Here is a 17,800-nt window from a genome sequence, read left to right on the forward strand (position 1 = left end):
GTGTATTTATAAGCAGGAAATATATGAGGACTTTATATGAGAGTATGTTCAATTTTGTCTTTTTATTACACTCATTATTGCCTCATTTTGTACTGAATTAAGTTTCAAACAACATTTTCCATTTCTCAATTTTCCAACTTATTTTTCAGCACAATCTCAAAAGCTCACACACTAGAAACAAATGCATTTCTCTAAAACTATTCACACAGCTTGCTTAATTAATATTTATTTCCTGCGCTGATAATGAGATTTGTGAAGTCAAACCCCACGCAGAATAAATCCGCTCTCACACTTTCTCTTCTGCTGAAACATCCGCTTTGTCCTCTAATCTCAGCTTCTCCATAAGGAGATCTGGATTTGCCATTTTGCTATCCGAGCAGACCGGTCACTCTTTCCTCGGCTGTGACATATGGCTTCTTCTGATGGAGGGCATGGCTCAGTCATCGGTGCTCAGACAAGCCAATCATAAGAGGGGTTGTGAGAAAAAAAATAATAAAAAGGGTGGAAGGCACGTAAGGGCAGGGTCGAGTCTGAGACGGAGCCCTCAGACGAGACAGCTGGCGAACTACATCAATCTGTAATCAATGAACCAACTGGTAGATGGGATTATATGCCTAACTGCACATCTAACCAGTCCATCGACAAATGACCAGACAGCATCAGCTTGTGTGCATGACCCAATACCAGTGACAGGCATTATTCTGGGCCTCCGACAGTGATTAATGATTCATAACCTGCCTCTACACCCAAGCTTTGGAGTCTGTCAATACACGGTGACAAAGGACGGACAGCAGAAAACAGAGAAGCAGAGGTGGACACATGCAAAACAATAAAACATCATCTCAAAATAAAAACTTTTTCTTTTAATTAAAAATCCCTAAGTATTATAAAAGTTAGTCATGTAGAATTTCCTGTTTTTAGAATTCAATATAGTTAATCGTCTTTTAAATCAGATCATTTTTTATCGTTCATTAATGTGTGAATAGTAATTTGGACTTCATTTTAAACATTTTACACACTGTTGGCTCATTTAATCTAAAAATTTTGTCAAAAGTTTAGTTTAGTAAAACTTACACTGTTTTGTTAAAGCAGTGAACCGGTTGTTCAAAGTATAACTATATATATATAATTATTCTGAACTCATATTACATCTTTTTGGATCAACACATTTGTTAATTAGGCCGTAACCTGCTGAATTACAGAATTCAATGTCGCCAGATGGGACGGACAGACAGACAAATTATTCTGTCCGTCCCATTCTCTCGGACGACTAAACAGATCAATTATTTATTTCACGTGTGGTCCCGAGCATTAACGCGTCCCGTTCACTGTGATTCATTAAGAGCACAAGCACTGACGAAAAGAGGAGAATGAAACACACGCACACCTGTACAATAAAGTGCTCCTCAGACTTTAAAGCGAGGGGTGACCTTCGAACCATCCCGCTGCAGACTGTTAGAAAGCCATAATCCCCTGATGTGCTGTTAAAATCCCTCAGGTTACAGGCCACACTTACACTTCTGTTGCCTCCGGCTAATCTCAGATTATGGTTATCATCACGCGGAGGGCAATTACATGAGAAGTGAAAGGGCACTTCTTGACGGCTTATGTAACTTAATAAAACCTAATTACCTCTTGGCTGAGATACTGTCAAAAATATTGCATTTTTAATTTATAAATAAATGAGATAACGATAAGACATGATATCCACAGACGTATTACGTAGAGACAGCAGCTGAGTATGACAATAATCAAGTCAAATTTGCAAAAATGTCCACCGAGAAATGTTTCATTTTTAAAATACGGACTTTTAATTAAAATAATTTATAGGCTTGACATTGCAGACTGAACAAATGCTCAGCCCCTAATATTAATAACTGGGTTTAATATGCAGGAAGTGGTGTTAAATTAATAACTTAACAACTAATTACTGTGAAATTTCCACAGTTTTTAGCCTTTAAAAGTTTGTTTGCAGCATCAGCTGTGGTGAGTTGAGCTACCAGATGGTAGACTTTTGGTGTTTGTGACACATGGCTCTGAGTGAAGCCATGGACAGATAGCCCAGCCCAAGATAATTGGAATTTCATTAAGGTTTTGTTTGTGTGTGTGTGTGTGTGTGTGTGTGTGTGCATGTATGCATGTATGCCTATGTGTCTGTGTGTGTGCTGAGAGTGGGTGTGGTGGGTGGTTGTGAGTCTGCATGGGTGTGTTTCTTTACGAGTAATATTGAAGATGGAGTTGAGGGGGTGCGATGGGAGGGGGGCTCCACCTGCTGCCACCTGTTCATCTGCTCCGGCTTATAAAAGCTGTTCCCTCATGTCTTGAGGATCACAGACACCTTGGACTCCTCACACTGCCTCACTATCTGGAGTTTACGAATACTTGACACTCAAGGACGCTCAGCTTGGAGACGAGGCTGCAACAGAGAGGAACCTCTGAGGAGCATTGACCTTGAAACTGGAAAGATTTTACATCCTGAAATCATCAAACCAGTTTGAGTCTTCAACCAAAAAAATCATGAAATCCCGTCGACCAAGCTGCACCGACTCCGGATCCGAGTCCTCCGAGTCAGACTCCAAGAGCCCGGAGACTACCACCAGGCGCCGGATGGCTGCCAACGCCAGAGAGAGGAAGAGGATGCAGGGTTTGAACACGGCCTTTGACTGCTTACGTAAAGTGGTCCCCCAGTGGGGCGAGGACAAAAAGCTGTCCAAGTATGAAACCCTGCAGATGGCCCTCAGCTACATCATGGCCCTCAACCGGATCCTGACGGACCCCAGGAGGCACGCTGCTCCTCACAGGCAGTGGCTGGACCTGCAGTTTGACTGCGCGCAGCCTGAAAACTACTCCTGCCTCATGAGGTACGACTCCCCCACCGGACAGGAGTACCTCCACTCATCGTTCTCTTACCAGCTGGACGGCCATCAGGTCCACGTGTAAACCGCTGCTGCCGTTTGGTAGAAAACCAGTCATGTTGTTGGATGTGAGTGACAATGTGAATATTCTTCCTCCAGTCTAGGAGACAGTAAATACATTTGTATTGCATTATTATTATTTTTTTTATTATTTTGGATTATTTTAGTCTTTGTATGACAATCAGAGAGACTTCTGTTTCAGTTTGAAGCCTTTGTGTTGTTGTTTATTTCCTAGAAACCCTATCAATGTTGAGCAAATGTTTTGTTCCAAGTCAGTCATTACAATGACTGTTAGTGGCGTTTTTTTTTTTTGTTTAATATTATGGCCTTAAAATGCTGTGCAATGTTCAATGGATTCTGAGAAAATCATTGTGGTCTTGTAGTCGCATAGCAAAAAAAAGTGAGGATGTAACAATCTTGTCAAAATGTATGCGCATGTTTGTAGAGCTGGAAAAATAGACCTCTATTTTTGTTTAATTTCACCAAAAATAAAAAAAATATTTTGTATGAAAAGCGATTTGTCTTGTTTTTATTGTCCTTCCTGTTGTGCAGAGTCATGAGCCAATTATTACTGGTTCAACACTGTAGGAAACCGTAGCCAATTTCTCATTTACTAAAAGCATAATTGCAAAATTGACTGAATAATTGTTCTCATTTCATCATAATCTGACTTATTACAATACGGGTTAAAACAGTCAACAAATAAATCACAGCATGGTTTGTTTTGCATGTGTCAAGTTCTCAGTAGGAGTGATCGCAGGTCATGTACGCTGCACGTCCTCCCTCTGCACCCTGGGTAATAAATCACCCTTTTGTCCAGGGTTCCTGTGCTTTGAGATAAGACACTCCTACGTCACTGGGGGGGATGTCATTTTGGGATTAAAGAAGCATTTATCCAGTCTATTCTTAAATCTTCTTAGTCCAAATCACACATTTTTGCAGTTTTAAAGTATTATTCTCAATGAGTCTAAAGTGAATAAAACCGTGACGCCACGTGATCTGTGACCGTCCATTGTTGCGGCCTGCACAGCTACAGTTTTAAATGGTTAATCAGCCAGCCACTGAAAAGTGATTATTGCAGGTCTGAGTAAATTTGAAAGGTGGCACAAGCCGCAGCAGATTAAGGAAGCCTGTGTGCCAGATCCTGCCACAGCTTCAGCAGGGGAGCAGAAATTAAACTCCATTGTGAGGTAATGGCTGCGTGTAATCGCTCTGTTCAGAGCCGCCGAGGCGTGAACGCCCATAGCTGGACCCAAACTCTTCTCTGCATTAAGTGGCAGACAACTACAGCGGCGTGTTAGCTTTAATGCGTGACCGCTGATAAACTATACAGATCTCATTAGCCTGCACTTTGCTTGAGTGGCAGTATTTGAAATGCTGTGCTCTATTTAGATCACGTTGTAGCCTAGTTTATGTGGTTTACTGTCTTCTAACAGCACACAACGAAGCACATATACAAAGTTAAATGTGTGCATAAATTATATATAGCAAATCATAAAAAATAAAAACTATAATGTTGCTAAAGTATGAATTATTTCTAAACTAATGACTGACATTAGCCTGTAACATTTGCTGCAGATTGCTAACGTGCCAAGCACTGATACAGATGGTCCTAATGACTCATACGCCACACTGAATATTTGCATAGCTAATAAACTCTTTCTGACAGTTAGCATGTCGAAACTGAATAGATGGCAGGGCTAAAACTGTGTAATGGTAATGAGGCAGAGAAACCGCAATTATGCACCTCATTAATTCAGCCACAAGTGGCGAAACAGTTGGTGACAGAGAATATAATCGACATGCAATTAATTGATTTTCCAAACATGAGCACGTTAGTGGATGAGTTGTTAATCGATAGTGACAACAATGTGCTCAGCATGGAAGTAAAGCGAGAGGGGAATTAAAATATCTCTAAACCGATGAATTATTCCACCTTGCAACGTGCCAACGAGGCATTTTCCTTTAAGTTCCTTGGAATTGTTAGGAGATTTGAAGGTAGTTTGAATGATTATTCTGGTTATTAATCAAATAAACGGCCCAACAGGTTTAAATTTGAGGCAAGTGTCAGTTGCGTAACAGGAAACATGTTCATGTCCAAGTCTCAAGGCCACAAAAGGGGACCAGCAGCTCCTCCCTCGACGAAGCTTTTGTCATCCGCTCTTTATAAACATCCCTCCAGCAGGTGTTCAAAAGCCGCTCGCCTTCACTTTCCCTCCTCATCTAAACCGTCCACACAGAGAAAACACAGCCGCCCCGCAGCATGAAGTGCCTGAACAACCGGGCCGAGAGCCACCTGACCGGGCGAGTGGAGTGCGAGATGGACGGCGTGGTCAACGGAGCCTGGGTGAACCAGGGCTACTGCGGCTCCCCTCCACCCTTGCCCCGGGTTGTCAGCACCGTCTACAACCCCCAGCCCCTCTTCCAGGGCTCCATGGATAGCTTGTACAAACTGGACGCCCCGGGCCCGTTCCCGGAGGAACCGCGGCCCATTGACGAGAGTCCGATGAAGAAACGAGGAGGCTGCTGCTCTATTGTCGGAGGTAGGAACACATTCTGAATATCTACTGCACACCAAGTTTAATGAGTATGAAGAAAACCAAGCCTGGAAACATTATCACTTAATGGTTTCAGTATGTTTGTCAACCGAGGGTCAAAGTTAACCTCTGCACGAAAAGGTCAAAATTGTATAACGTATTTTCCGTAGGTTTGTGGGGGACGACGTTGACCGAAAACACCTCAAACAACAGGGAACTGTTTGTCCGAACCACGCTACGGGAGTTACTGGTCTACGTGGTGTTTCTGGTGGATATATGCCTCTGTAAGTATTCCACGGACAAAATCTTAAACAGGATTTAAGAGTAATTACGCACATCTCCTACGTTTGACACAGGAAAATATATCATTCGGTCATTTTAAGTTAAAGTTTGCACTTACGGAAATGAGTCCTGGACCTGAATTTACATTATAAAAACCAGTTGCATTGTCATTGAAGCATCAAAATTACTTCCCGACACTGTTATTTCAAATGTATGCTTTTCACATATCAATGTCACGCTAAATTCATCACTTTATAAACGCTATTTGCAATTCCCGTCTCTCTGAAGCGTCCACCATCTGACAGGACGTTGGGACACTTTGAAATGTTGATTTATCGTGAAATGTTTCCACTTTGTAATAATAACTACCACGAATGCCCTTCCCATCTCTCTGCCTAAGGGCCATTGTGTGGCGTGAAAGGGATAATGGTACTGTTCTCTTGCCTTTTAGCGATAAGAGCATTTGGACTCGTCCTTTGTCGCTTTGTCTGGCTTAGATTTACACTGTTTGACGAGGCTATTTGCGTCAGGACAGTGTGCTTCTCTCTGCAAACAAATTACAGCCTCTGATCGGGATCTATTTGACTGCAGCAGGAACACACACACACACAAAAAAAAAAAAAACACAGCCAAACAAGTCCTCAATGCAGACGTTGCGTGTCTGCGTCTGAGGTTGTCTTATCTTGAACCGCTCAATGGAGCAACATTAAGAGCGGAGCCTGGGCAAAGCCAGATAGGAACCGACAAGCAGGCGTTAACAATGTGATTTCGTTGTCTTTCAGTGACGTACGGTATGACCAGCTCAAGCACCTACTATTACACTAAAGCCATGACGGACCTGTTTGTGAATACGGCAGGTGAAAGTGGGGTTAGGTTTCAGTCTATCGGCTCTATGGCTGACTTCTGGACCGTGAGTTTTCCTCCATATTCATTCCGAATGAAACTACAAAGCAAAGCAAATCAAACTGACTCCAGTCTCTCGTTGAACAGTACGCCGAGGGCCCGTTGCTGGACAGCCTCTACTGGACAAAATGGTACAACAACCAGTCCATGGACAGCGGGAACCAGTCTTTCATCTACTATGAGAACATGCTGCTGGGCGTCCCCAGGATGAGGCAGATCAAGATCAAGAACAACTCCTGCAAGGTCCACAAAGACTTTGAAGACGAGATCATGGGATGTTTTGATGTGTACAACGAGAAGAAGGAGAACGACCTCAGGTTCGGTCTCATCAACGGCACTGCGTAAGCTGCTCATATACGAATATAAGCAAGAACTCCGCCTTTAAGTTGTATTTTTCTAACCTATTTTCTTCTGCAGCTGGACATACCACACAGAGAAAGAGATCAAGGGTTCCTCTCACTGGGGCTTGCTGACCACCTACAGCGGAGCAGGATACTATCAAGATCTGGGTAAGACCAAAGAGGAGAGCGTCATCATTCTGACGGAGCTGATAGACAACCTTTGGCTGGACCGAGGAACCAGAGCGGCCTTCGTCGACTTCTCCACGTACAACGCCAACATCAACATGTTCTGTGTCATCAGGTTAAGAAGCTTCACTGAGGAAAAAAAAAACACCCACAGGTTGGTGCCAAGTCCACTGTGTGACCAACATTTCTTCATCTGCGCCTTTCAGGTTGGTGGTTGAGTTCCCAGCGACGGGTGGAGCGATTCCTTCCTACCAGATCAGAACGGTCAAACTGATTCGCTACATCACCTACTGGGATTTCTTCATCCTCGGCTGCGAGATGGTCTTCTGTGTGTTCATCCTCTACTACGTCGTGGAGGAGATCCTTGAGCTGCGTATACACAAGTTCTCCTACTTCAAAAGCATCTGGAACATACTGGATATTGTTGTAATAATGGTAAGAAAAAGCAATTCATATAAAAATCAAACTTTCCGATTTCCTTATTCCCAAAGAAGTAACATTTCTTCTTCTTTCCAGCTCGCTATTGTCGCCATCGTATTCAATATTTTCCGGACCGTCAAAGTGGACAAGTTGCTTGGCACTCTGCTGGAACGGCCGGACATCTACGCTGATTTTGAATTCCTGGCATTCTGGCAAACTCAGTACAACAACATGAACGCGGTGAACCTGTTCTTCGCATGGATCAAGGTAAACTACTGACGTCTCTCATTGCTGAGACCTGACTGAATTTAGGTTTGCTCAAATGTCTTCCTCTTGCTCGCAGGTGTTCAAGTACATCAGCTTTAATAAGACCATGACTCAGCTGTCCTCAACTCTGGGCCGATGTGCTAAAGACATCCTGGGATTCGCCATCATGTTCTTCATCGTGTTCTTCGCTTACGCTCAACTTGGATATTTGCTCTTCGGAACCGAGGTTGAATCCTTCAGCACATTCGTAAAGTGCATGTAAGCAGAGTTTAAAGCAACAGCAACAGGAAATATTTGATTTTTAAGGCCGAACGTGAAATAATAAATCATTTTTCTTTTATCCCGCAGCTTCACACAGTTCAGAATCATTCTCGGAGACTTTGACTATGACGCCATTGACCGTGCTAACAGGGTTCTCGGGCCAATCTACTTTGTCACTTATGTGTTCTTTGTTTTCTTTGTTCTCCTGGTGAGTCAGTCTGCAGCAAAAGATGCTTTATTTTGAAAGGATTGAGCCGAACAGTTGTTTTATCTCTCTGTGCATCTTTCCCCTCAGAACATGTTCCTTGCCATCATCAATGACACATACTCAGAGGTTAAGGAGGAGCTCTCATCCCAGAAAGATGAGCTGCAAATTACCGACATTATCAAACAGGTAAAGGGAAATTAAATCAAATTCATTTAAAAACAGACATATTCGCGGATTTATCAGCAATGATTTACAAGAAATATTTCTTTTTTTGTGTGATTCAGAGCTATACCAAGACATTTATGAAGCTGAAACTTAAAAAGGAGAAAATATCAGATGTTCAGAAGGCTTTACGTTCTGGATCCGGAGAAATCGAATTCAAGGACTTCAGAGAAACTCTTAAAGGGTAAGAAAGAAAACATCAAAAAGAAGCGCCTGTGTTAAGTTATAGTATAATCTTCACAGCTGACAACACTGATTTTTGCAGGATGGGACACGCCGACCATGAAATCTCTGCAGCCTTCTCGAAGTTCGACCGCGACGGGAACCACATTCTGGATGAGGACGAACAAGAGAAGATGAAAATCGAGCTGGAGGAAAAGAGGGTTTGTGTAATTTCTTCTGTGACTCGAGAAGGACTCAAATAAACGTCGGTAAGAACTGTAGGAATGACAAAGCCCTTCTTTTGAATTTATGACAGGATGCTCTTAGTGCTGAACTCAACAACCTGGGAATGAACTACAGCAAAGAGTTACTGGAGAAGCCTGCGGACACGTCCGGCGAGCAAAAGAACCCCTCTGGTCCAACCTTTGTGGATCGAGGACAGTTTCTCCGGTAAGAGACATTTCTTATTCTCCAAACAAGAGTTAATGAATTTGAATAGAATTAACTTTAACCAAAGTCTGAATTACTTCTTGTAACGCGACAGACTGGCCAAACAGGTGCTCGGCCTTGAAAGCTCTGTAGCCAGAATCACGTCCAGGATTGAGCTGATTGTGGAGAAACTGGGATTACAAGAAAACGCTAAGGAGAACCAAACTGCAGGCAAACTCTCTGTGAGTACAGATGCATTCATCAAGTCAGGCAGCTACTGTACAAACTGTAGGGGAATTTAACAGAATGTATACTCAAGTATGTGTAAGGAACATATTTTGTGGCGAGGAATTTCAACAGCTTTCTCCTTTACTCTATAATTAACATAATTTAAATTACCCCTATCCAGAGTGATGGGACTGCCTCGGATGGCCGCGTCCTGGTGTGCGTGGACAGGGCAACCAAGGCCGATTTATCATCCCGGAGACCACCGGCTCACCCTAACTCCACAGACGACCTTCAGATGTGATCAACCTCCGAGAAACACAACCACAGGTTATCTGGAAGTCAGCCGACACTTTCCAACATTCACAAATCCAGTCCAGTGAGAATATTTTTTGCTCCGGTGTCGTTTAGCTGCCGATATCAAACCACTCTCAGTACAATGGGGTAGCATTCAGTTACGCTCATGACATGGAAATATGTAAATACTGTATAAATGTTTTTGAAATGTCTTTTGCTTCCTAGTTGACTGCACTAGAGCTGATATAAGAAACAGGTTAAAGCTCAGATACATTTAAAGAATGTAAATCATTAGTGTCGTGTATTATGGATATACTATGTCAACAGTGATTCGTTATACATATATATAACCCAAAATTAGGCAATGCATATGCTGCTTGACATCTAAGTGAATATTAGCTTTGCTTTAGTCACTTTAATGTTAATGAATGTTCACGTTCTGCTACAGCTTGTCCAGTAAAATGATTCTGCAGTATTGACCACTCAAATACAATTGGATCTGTAACACTATTATCAAAGTAGACAGGACGTTTTCTTTTTGACCAAATGTACAGGAAGCACGTGCTTTAGTATACACAACGGTCAGATGGTATAAACTTCAGTACCTCAGTTATTTAAATGTCATTTACTGTCCGTTTGCCGTGTACGTACGCTTTGCCGTCAGAACGTCTGCACAAAAGCACAATTTATTAAGTGTCCAATAAATGTACCGAACGACGAGGTTCAAATGTTTCTTTATTTGAAGCGTCTCACCGAGTTTTTTTTTTTCTTTTCCCCTGTTACACGGAAAAAAAAAAACTGATTTCATCCTTTATTATTAAACATCACTTCGGTTGTTCAACTTATTTGTATAGTCATGAAAAGCAAATTGCCGCCGTTACATTCAATGTTTGAAGCAACAAATATATTACATGTCAGAAAGCGTGCAGTTCAAGCCGATGCATCACCTGCTTCCTGCTACACCCTGAAAATGGCACACAAACTTTAAAAAAAAAAAAAAAAGGGAAATCCAGTGGGAAAAAAAAAAAAAGAAGAAAGAATTTAGATTTATAATGGAGCTTCTTTAAATAAACACAGTTTTGAATTTACCAACAAATCAATTTAAGGCTCGGTCATAAATTATATTGCTGTGATTTAATGATGGCATTTAATTTCGTAACATTCTACCTACAGTATGTACATTAGGTTTCATGAAGGTTTGTGATCGGAGGCTTATATTTACACTCTCAAAACCTGTTTTTGCTTCATGAACACCCCGCCCCTCCAGCTCAGACGAAACGAACAAACAAAAACATCATCAAGTTTGTTGGCTAGCTTCACAGGAAGGAGAGTGAGTCAGTCTAATACACTGTACAGAATGGCACATACACAAATAAAACCCAAATGGCAGGATGTCTGAGAAATCCTCTCGTCATAAATTTGACTCTTTAAAATAATTTATCTGGGATAAACGGAGATATGCTTTTTAAATAGCCAAAACACCCATTATTGACAAAGTCATTTTCAGGATAAATTTAAAATAAGACAACCCCCAATTAGTTGTAAGCCTTAAACAAGATAGTTTCTCTTTACGTGAGTCGGGGAGTTAAAGTAAAATATTGTAAATTATGTAAATATGATGCATTACAATTAGGGGCTGGTTTTTGTACAAAATAAATTTTTGTTTTTTGTTTTTGTTTTATACACAAAAGGCTCTGAAAGCCACACTGGAAAGAAATGGCTAGAAATGAACTGAGGTTAGCAAGGAGGAAGAAAATACTTAAGATTCAATACTCCTCTAGGAAACCAGCCCCAGAATCAAGAGTTTGTTACCTTTACAAAGTTTTTGAGGGGGGGGGGGTTTAAGCAGTTTTCTTTTTAAAACATCATTTTCTTTATACAGTGAGCGTGTGCTATAGCCTTGGAGACACATGATTATAAATTAGTCACTCTAGGCTACAATAAGGTGTAAACTAAAGTCCATCAAAGTCTGCAAATAACATGCTTATCACTCCAATACAAAACATGAAATCTCTAATAACATTTTTTTCTTTTTTTAGTTTTTTTGCGCTTTCAGAGCTGTGTGGGTGAAATGTTCTTTGTACACAAAGTTTATCAAAGAGAAACCACATCTTAGATCTCCTTTAAAGCCACGGTAGTTTAAACACACACGCACACACACAGTTTCTTCACATGTAATGGAAAAGGTAAACTACCGCTCCAGGGCCTCTATTCACAAAGCATTTCATCCTTGAGTTTACGAAAATAGGGCTGAATGTCTAGAGGCCATCTGAGGTGACTCTTGTGGCTCATCGGTGCAGTTAGTGTGGGACCAACGTATCTGACCCACATTAACTAGCTTAATCACTGCTTCAGTGGAAGTTTGTCTTGAATAAAATGACAGATAATGCCCTGGTGTGATAAGCAAGTACACATTAAAATATTAAAAGCGTGTTGGCGAACTGAAAGCAGATATTGCTCTCAGCTGCACTAACATGATGGCTTTTAGCTAGTTAGTGTGCTTTAAGATCCACTAAGTAATTCAGCTGTTATGCGCACATTTTTGGATTTTCATTTGTCGATTTTATAACTACTCCGACTTTTTGATAGTTTGGCCCACTGGTCGACCCTTACTTGAGGCATCAGAAGGTCTCTGCTAAGATATCCTCTTGTCACAAACCAGGGCCAAACATTCAAAAGGTGGGTATTAAAAAAAAAAAAGATTAAAAAAAATTGGGACAAAGACAGTTGGTTTGGCTTTAGTCTAAATAAATGCCCGAGAGCACTTTTACGTAACAGGATTAGGAATTATCATCAAATAAACTTCTAAGTGTATCGGACTTTCATTTACTTGTTAAACCGGTTGTTTAGGAGCAAAACAAATGGCTGCAAAGGCTTTGTGAATATGGCCCGTGCCCTTCTTTTTCCCCACAGCACCTGTCCAGATGAAAAGAGGTCTGTGTCCACTCGGCATTACACTTAGTTGTTAGGGGGTCGTCTCTCACTGCGTTTGGTAGCCAGCCATGCTGAAATTGGCCAGGTTGGACATGACTGTTCCAGGTGGGGCTGCAGCCTGGGCTGATGGAGATCCAAAGCCTCCCATCCAGGCTGGTGACTGGGACTGCCTGCAGCAGAGACGTCACAGATAAAAGAGTGTTAGAGGCGGTTTAGACTTCTGGGTGAAACTGACGCAGAAGCTACGGCGGCAGCGCAGACATTAGTGCATAGGTTACAGCGTCTATGTCCTGCAGTACTCTAAATGAGCCTTTACTGTGACAGATATCAGCTGGAATTAAAGATCTGCAAAAGTAGTAAAGTTAGCCTCTATAAGGACTCAGAGGCTTTAAGACAGTAAAACTCACTCTACTCCAAATCCTTGCTGGTTCCACGTCTGGCCGTACATGCTGTAAGAGGGAACTTGCCACCCATTGGTCACATACTGGCCGTATTGTTGCTGCTGCTGCTGCTGCTGCTGCTGCTGCTGTTGCTGTGGATTCCCATAGACCTGGTTCCACTGCCCCCACTGACTATACTCAACCTGAGTGACAGACAAACACAGGGAAATAAAAAAAGAAGTCAATAATCTGAACAGTGTCTGCTTCTTTTTCATAGTTTTATCAGAAAAGAAAGACTCCTTGGCTTTGGGGTTAAGAGACCAACCCCTGGCTTCCACTTATATCGTTGACATTATTTCACATAACAAAAATGTTTATCGTCTTAAATGTTATTTCTGTGTTTTCTCTACCTGCTGTGGGTTTTTTGCCATGTCAGGAGATTCTTTGCCCCAGTAGCACTTCACTATGTGGCCCTCAATGACTGTGCCATTAACTGAAACGATGGCGTGGGCCGCGCTGTCGTGGGAAGAAAACCTTAAAAGGAAAAAAAAAAAAGCAGATTAGATTAGAAATCAGAACTTCTATCAGACATTACACAAAACTCAAATGGCGCCTTGATTAAAGCGCCATGGCGAGGACAAAAATAAAACACTAAGTCGGTGACACTGAATGAGGCATTAACCAGCTTGCAACTGAGTCACGCAGCATGCTTGTGTTGACATCTAGAGGCCGAACGCTGAAATGGACTTACCTGATGAAAGAATATCCTTTCTCGGGGAAAACCCTGACTTCCATTATTTGACCAAATGGTGAGAAGGTCTGCCGCATCACATGTTCTGAAGGAACAAAGCAGAAAAAAATAATTAAAAGGGTCAGTTTTTAAGCTATGTGAGTAAGACTGTGACAACATGGCGTAACAATGTCATCTGGAGAAGGTGACACTTGCCTGATAGTCCTGACTGGATCCCTCCACAGTACACGGTACAGTTCTGTGGACTGGACTGAGTCACAACGTCATCAAACCTCAGCTGCTTTGAACCATCTGAGGAAGAAATAACAAACAATACACTGGTTAATAGATATGCATCAGTTAAGTGTGCGCTGCCAATAAAATGCATGCCAAGGCAAGTGATTTAATCTTTGGTACAAAGGACAATACTTTGGTAATCCAGTCTTTTAAACACGGACTGGTTTGGTCAGTTAGAGTTGTACGACAAGTTTCAAGCTGTGTTCTTTGTTTAAATATCGTACGGAAGCACCTCCAAAATGGCCTCATAATGCACATTACACACATAAACCTCACTTTAAGACTGAATTCTCTATGAAATACTCACTGTCCTGAACACTCTTGGGAGCCGGGGGTTTACGTGTCGCCCAGTTAGTCCTGATCTGGCGTCCTCCAAGCCACTGTCCCGCCATGTTAATGATGGCATTCTCCGCATCCTATAAACCCAAATCAAGCACGTCACCCCTCAACATTTTTATAGATCTGGCAACTGTATTTGTGGCCGTTTAACGTATAATTATTTTAGCTTTAACGATAACTTTAACTGCAAATATTTCTGTTTTAATTACAATAACTGCATTAAAGTAGGATAATAAACAGAAAATAGAAATAACCTTCAGTCTGTGTTCTTGCACTGGAGCCTTACCAGTTTGTTGTAGAAGGACACAAATCCATACCCCTTTGATTTGCCTGTCGTCATGTCCTTCACAACACGCGCATCCCTGGAGGGAAATTGGAAAACAACTTCAGTGTGCTTCAGAATTGAAATCTTTAAACTAAAAGGAACCACGCAAAACACACTGAACTGTGAATCCTCTACTCTGTCCTACAGTAGGGTATATTAGCTATCATGACTCTGTGCAGAGCACTGACTCATAATATAACTTCAAAGCAATACTTGAAAAAACAAAAAAATCAAAAAAACAAGTACAAATACATGCAGCCTACAGTAAAGTTGTTTTTTTTTTTTTGTATAAATGGAGCTTTACCACTAGAGCACCACTCTTTGCTCAGTCCTCACAACAGTAGGCTAGAGATTTTAATTCACAAAAGGAACGGATTACCATGCATTCTTAAAATCAGCTGTTGGTGCTCTGTCTACAGATAGAAATATATAGAAAATATCAAAAGAGAAAAAGGAATTAAACGGCATACATGGCCTGTTAACAGATTTCTTTATTTTTCCTGGTACCAATATGGAGTATGGAGTTTGGGGAGCTGCAAATTTTGAGAAATTGACATTTTCAGAAATTTTGGAAGAGGATCATTTGCACTACAAACAACACTATGCAAATCAAAATGAGACAGTTTAAACACAGATTTAGAGGAATACATTATGTATTGGAATTGGTTAATCTAAGCTAGATCATGTTAATACATGGCATCTACAAATAAAGACATATGGAAAGGATGGAATAAATAGAGAAAAAAAACTACATCTGAGTCTCCAGAGTGCACAGTTCCTTGCTGTTAGCCTTCAAGCTCCTGTCCAATCCTATGAGCATTTCTGTAAAATAACCAAAGTGCTATTACTTCACTGAGACCCACAACTAAAAGCTGTTCACGTTTATACACACAGCTTACATTTTGCTGGCATACTGTACACTTTTACTTACCACGCCCTAAATATGCATAAAAAGGCAAGAACACGCTAAAACTTGACACCTCGGTCATTAAAACAGAGACACGATACACAGACCACAAGATAAGTTCTCTGGAATTATCTTGGCGATGATCCAATCTGTATTTTGAAAAGCAAAATAACACAAATAATATAAAAGATACTGCCTATTATGATTGCCGCTATTATATCGGTCCAACATCAACCATGTTTACATGCATGGATGTAGGGCATTTCGCACATAACATAACTGCGACATAGAATACATTAATTAAGATAATGAAACGAATATTTAACTTGAGTTTCCAGTTTTGGTGTCGAGTGTACTTTCAGAAGAAAAACCTGCCTGCCCGATTCTCTGAGTGTTTATAACATTCCAGTTTACACATGCTCGATTAGTAGTGAACCAGCGTGTGATGCATGTTTTGGTTTCAACGTTTATGAACCTGTTTCTCAACGTTCAGTCACACTTTGAGGATGCTTCATGTTTACAGCGTATACCCATGCATGTAAACATGGTCACTGGAGAGTATTATGACATACCTTACAATTACCTGACCTTAGAGACATCAATACAACGGTACTTAAGCATTCAAACAATAGCACTGTTTAGGTTTGAAGAGAAATTCCCCCCTGAAGTCAAAACTTACGAGATTTTCCCAAACGGTGCAAATGCCGCCTTGACATCCTCAGTGGAAATCTCAGGGTTCAAATCACCCACAAAAACATGGAAGTGATCTGGAGCAAAAGAAACAAGAAGAGGAAAGAAATTATTCTAGGGTGAACCTCCTGATGTGGTCTGTTTGTTAGTGGGTTCACACCTGAACTCAGAGCTGCCCAATTGAGGTCGGGTAGCCCCAAATGCATTTTAATGGAAGATATGAACACAATCAACAGATGAACACTTACTGGATGTGTCTTTCTTCTGGCTACTTGGAGTTGTGGCCCAGTTAACTTTCACCTCCTGAAAATAGAAAGCACAAAAACTATTAAGAAGAACCAGGGAAAATAGTTCATTTATCCACAAAGCTCAAGGATCACATGGAAAATCAAGACCACAAATAAACCGCTTCATCTTGCTTTCACTTTTAGAGGAGGCCTATTATCTTACCTTCCCTAATATCTTCCTCCCGTTCATGGCAGCAAGAGCCGCAGCCGCATCTCTGTGTTCAAAAAACTCCACGAAGCAATACGGGTCATTGCTGGTATGCTGCAAGGGGGAAAAAGTCACATACAATTTTAACCAAAGGTTGCTTCCACCATTTCATAATTGTTGTGGATTGCAACACACAACTACTTTATGTTTTCACCGTGTTTACATATTCCAAAAAATGTCGTTTTATCAACAGCATGTGGCATAACTGTAACATAAGCGTCTCCCAGCTTGCTGAGACGTGACTCCTCGACATGGATGACAGGGAAAGGACAAAGAACCAAAACAGTCTGACTGCTTACCTCTGTGATCATTTTGCAGCTTTTGCAAGGTCCTATCTGGGTGAAGAGCTGCAGAATCAGGATTTCTGTGACATCCCTGGAGAGGTTTCCCACGTACCTGGAAGGGAAAGAACAGGGACGAATTGAGAGGTGTTCACTCTAGATAACGACACATAGTCTAAAAATTACGGACATGAAGTTGATTTCAGACACTAATGTGACGCTTTTTTCACATTAGCGTGTCTGGCCTAATGTTGGTAACGGCTAGCCACGGACAGCTGTCGTCGTCAATACAGAATACATACCCAAACGCATGAAGTTAATGTTATTTTTATATATCATTGTGTCAGTTAAGCTCATGCGGGATTAAATGTTTACGCTGTCTTGCGGCATTCGTCAATTTTGTCAAAACAACGGAAGGCTAAGTTAGCTACCGGTTACCGACGTTAGCAAAGCTATCGATGCGTGACGCTACATGTAAATATAAATGTACTCACAGGGTTTTGGGATGGCTATCGTCGTCCATGGCCGATGCCGACAGTCAAAAGGTAAGATAATGTCAGTTAGTATATAGTTAGCCGATGTTAAGTGATGATGTACGCTGTTAGCAACAACAACAACTAGCTAACTAGCTCATTAGCTAGCTAACCGGGCGCCAGGTCATACGTCACTCTTCCACTACATGGAGTGCGCATGCGCTTAAAGAGTCCGGGAGGCCTCCAGTCGAGGTCGGGGTGAGGCAACAAAAATAATTTATTTTTTTTAACAAT

General features: G+C 41.4%; 3 protein-coding genes across 5 annotated transcripts; 2 read left to right on the plus strand and 1 right to left on the minus strand.

Annotated features, from left to right (window-relative positions):
- Positions 1-2,517: 2,517 nt before the first annotated feature.
- On the plus strand, positions 2,518-3,018 carry atoh7 (atonal bHLH transcription factor 7; the record flags this gene model as incomplete). The annotated part of the gene is made up of 1 exon (XM_084561252.1): positions 2,518-3,018. One exon carries the CDS (start codon positions 2,518-2,520, stop codon positions 2,938-2,940), a length of 423 nt encoding a protein of 140 aa, XP_084417378.1. The 3' UTR covers positions 2,941-3,018.
- A 2,160-nt stretch (positions 3,019-5,178) lies between these two features.
- pkd2l1 (polycystic kidney disease 2-like 1) lies at positions 5,179-9,742 on the plus strand (the record flags this gene model as incomplete). The annotated part of the gene is made up of 15 exons (XM_084561486.1): positions 5,179-5,458; positions 5,623-5,736; positions 6,517-6,644; positions 6,725-6,978; positions 7,055-7,279; positions 7,371-7,599; positions 7,681-7,851; positions 7,928-8,109; positions 8,200-8,320; positions 8,408-8,506; positions 8,605-8,726; positions 8,808-8,925; positions 9,021-9,154; positions 9,249-9,375; positions 9,543-9,742. The coding sequence occupies 15 exons, from the start codon at positions 5,179-5,181 to the stop codon at positions 9,660-9,662; spliced, it is 2,424 nt and encodes an 807-aa protein (XP_084417612.1). The 3' UTR covers positions 9,663-9,742.
- Positions 9,743-9,854: 112 nt separating this feature from the next.
- tial1 (TIA1 cytotoxic granule-associated RNA binding protein-like 1) lies at positions 9,855-17,720 on the minus strand. Of its 3 annotated transcripts, XM_084561395.1 has the most exons (12): positions 17,528-17,720; positions 17,052-17,148; positions 16,708-16,806; positions 16,506-16,560; positions 16,247-16,334; positions 14,622-14,697; positions 14,304-14,412; positions 13,916-14,011; positions 13,721-13,805; positions 13,380-13,503; positions 12,997-13,172; positions 9,855-12,759 (listed from the first exon to the last, which is right to left on the minus strand). In XM_084561395.1, the coding sequence occupies exons 1-12, from the start codon at positions 17,554-17,556 to the stop codon at positions 12,636-12,638; spliced, it is 1,158 nt and encodes a 385-aa protein (XP_084417521.1). In that variant the 5' UTR covers positions 17,557-17,720; the 3' UTR covers positions 9,855-12,635. The 3 variants fall into 3 exon arrangements, with proteins under 3 accessions (XP_084417521.1, XP_084417522.1, XP_084417523.1); XM_084561396.1 differs by lacking the exons at positions 17,052-17,148; positions 17,528-17,720 and adding an exon at positions 15,413-15,482 and having other exon boundaries at positions 16,708-16,794; XM_084561397.1 differs by lacking the exons at positions 16,247-16,334; positions 16,506-16,560; positions 16,708-16,806; positions 17,052-17,148; positions 17,528-17,720 and adding exons at positions 15,131-15,193; positions 15,413-15,453 and having other exon boundaries at positions 9,856-12,759.
- Positions 17,721-17,800: the final 80 nt, after the last annotated feature.

The sequence above is a fragment of the Chelon labrosus genome (assembly GCF_963514085.1).
Source record: "Chelon labrosus genome assembly, chromosome: 15".
Classification (NCBI taxonomy): domain Eukaryota; kingdom Metazoa; phylum Chordata; class Actinopteri; order Mugiliformes; family Mugilidae; genus Chelon; species Chelon labrosus.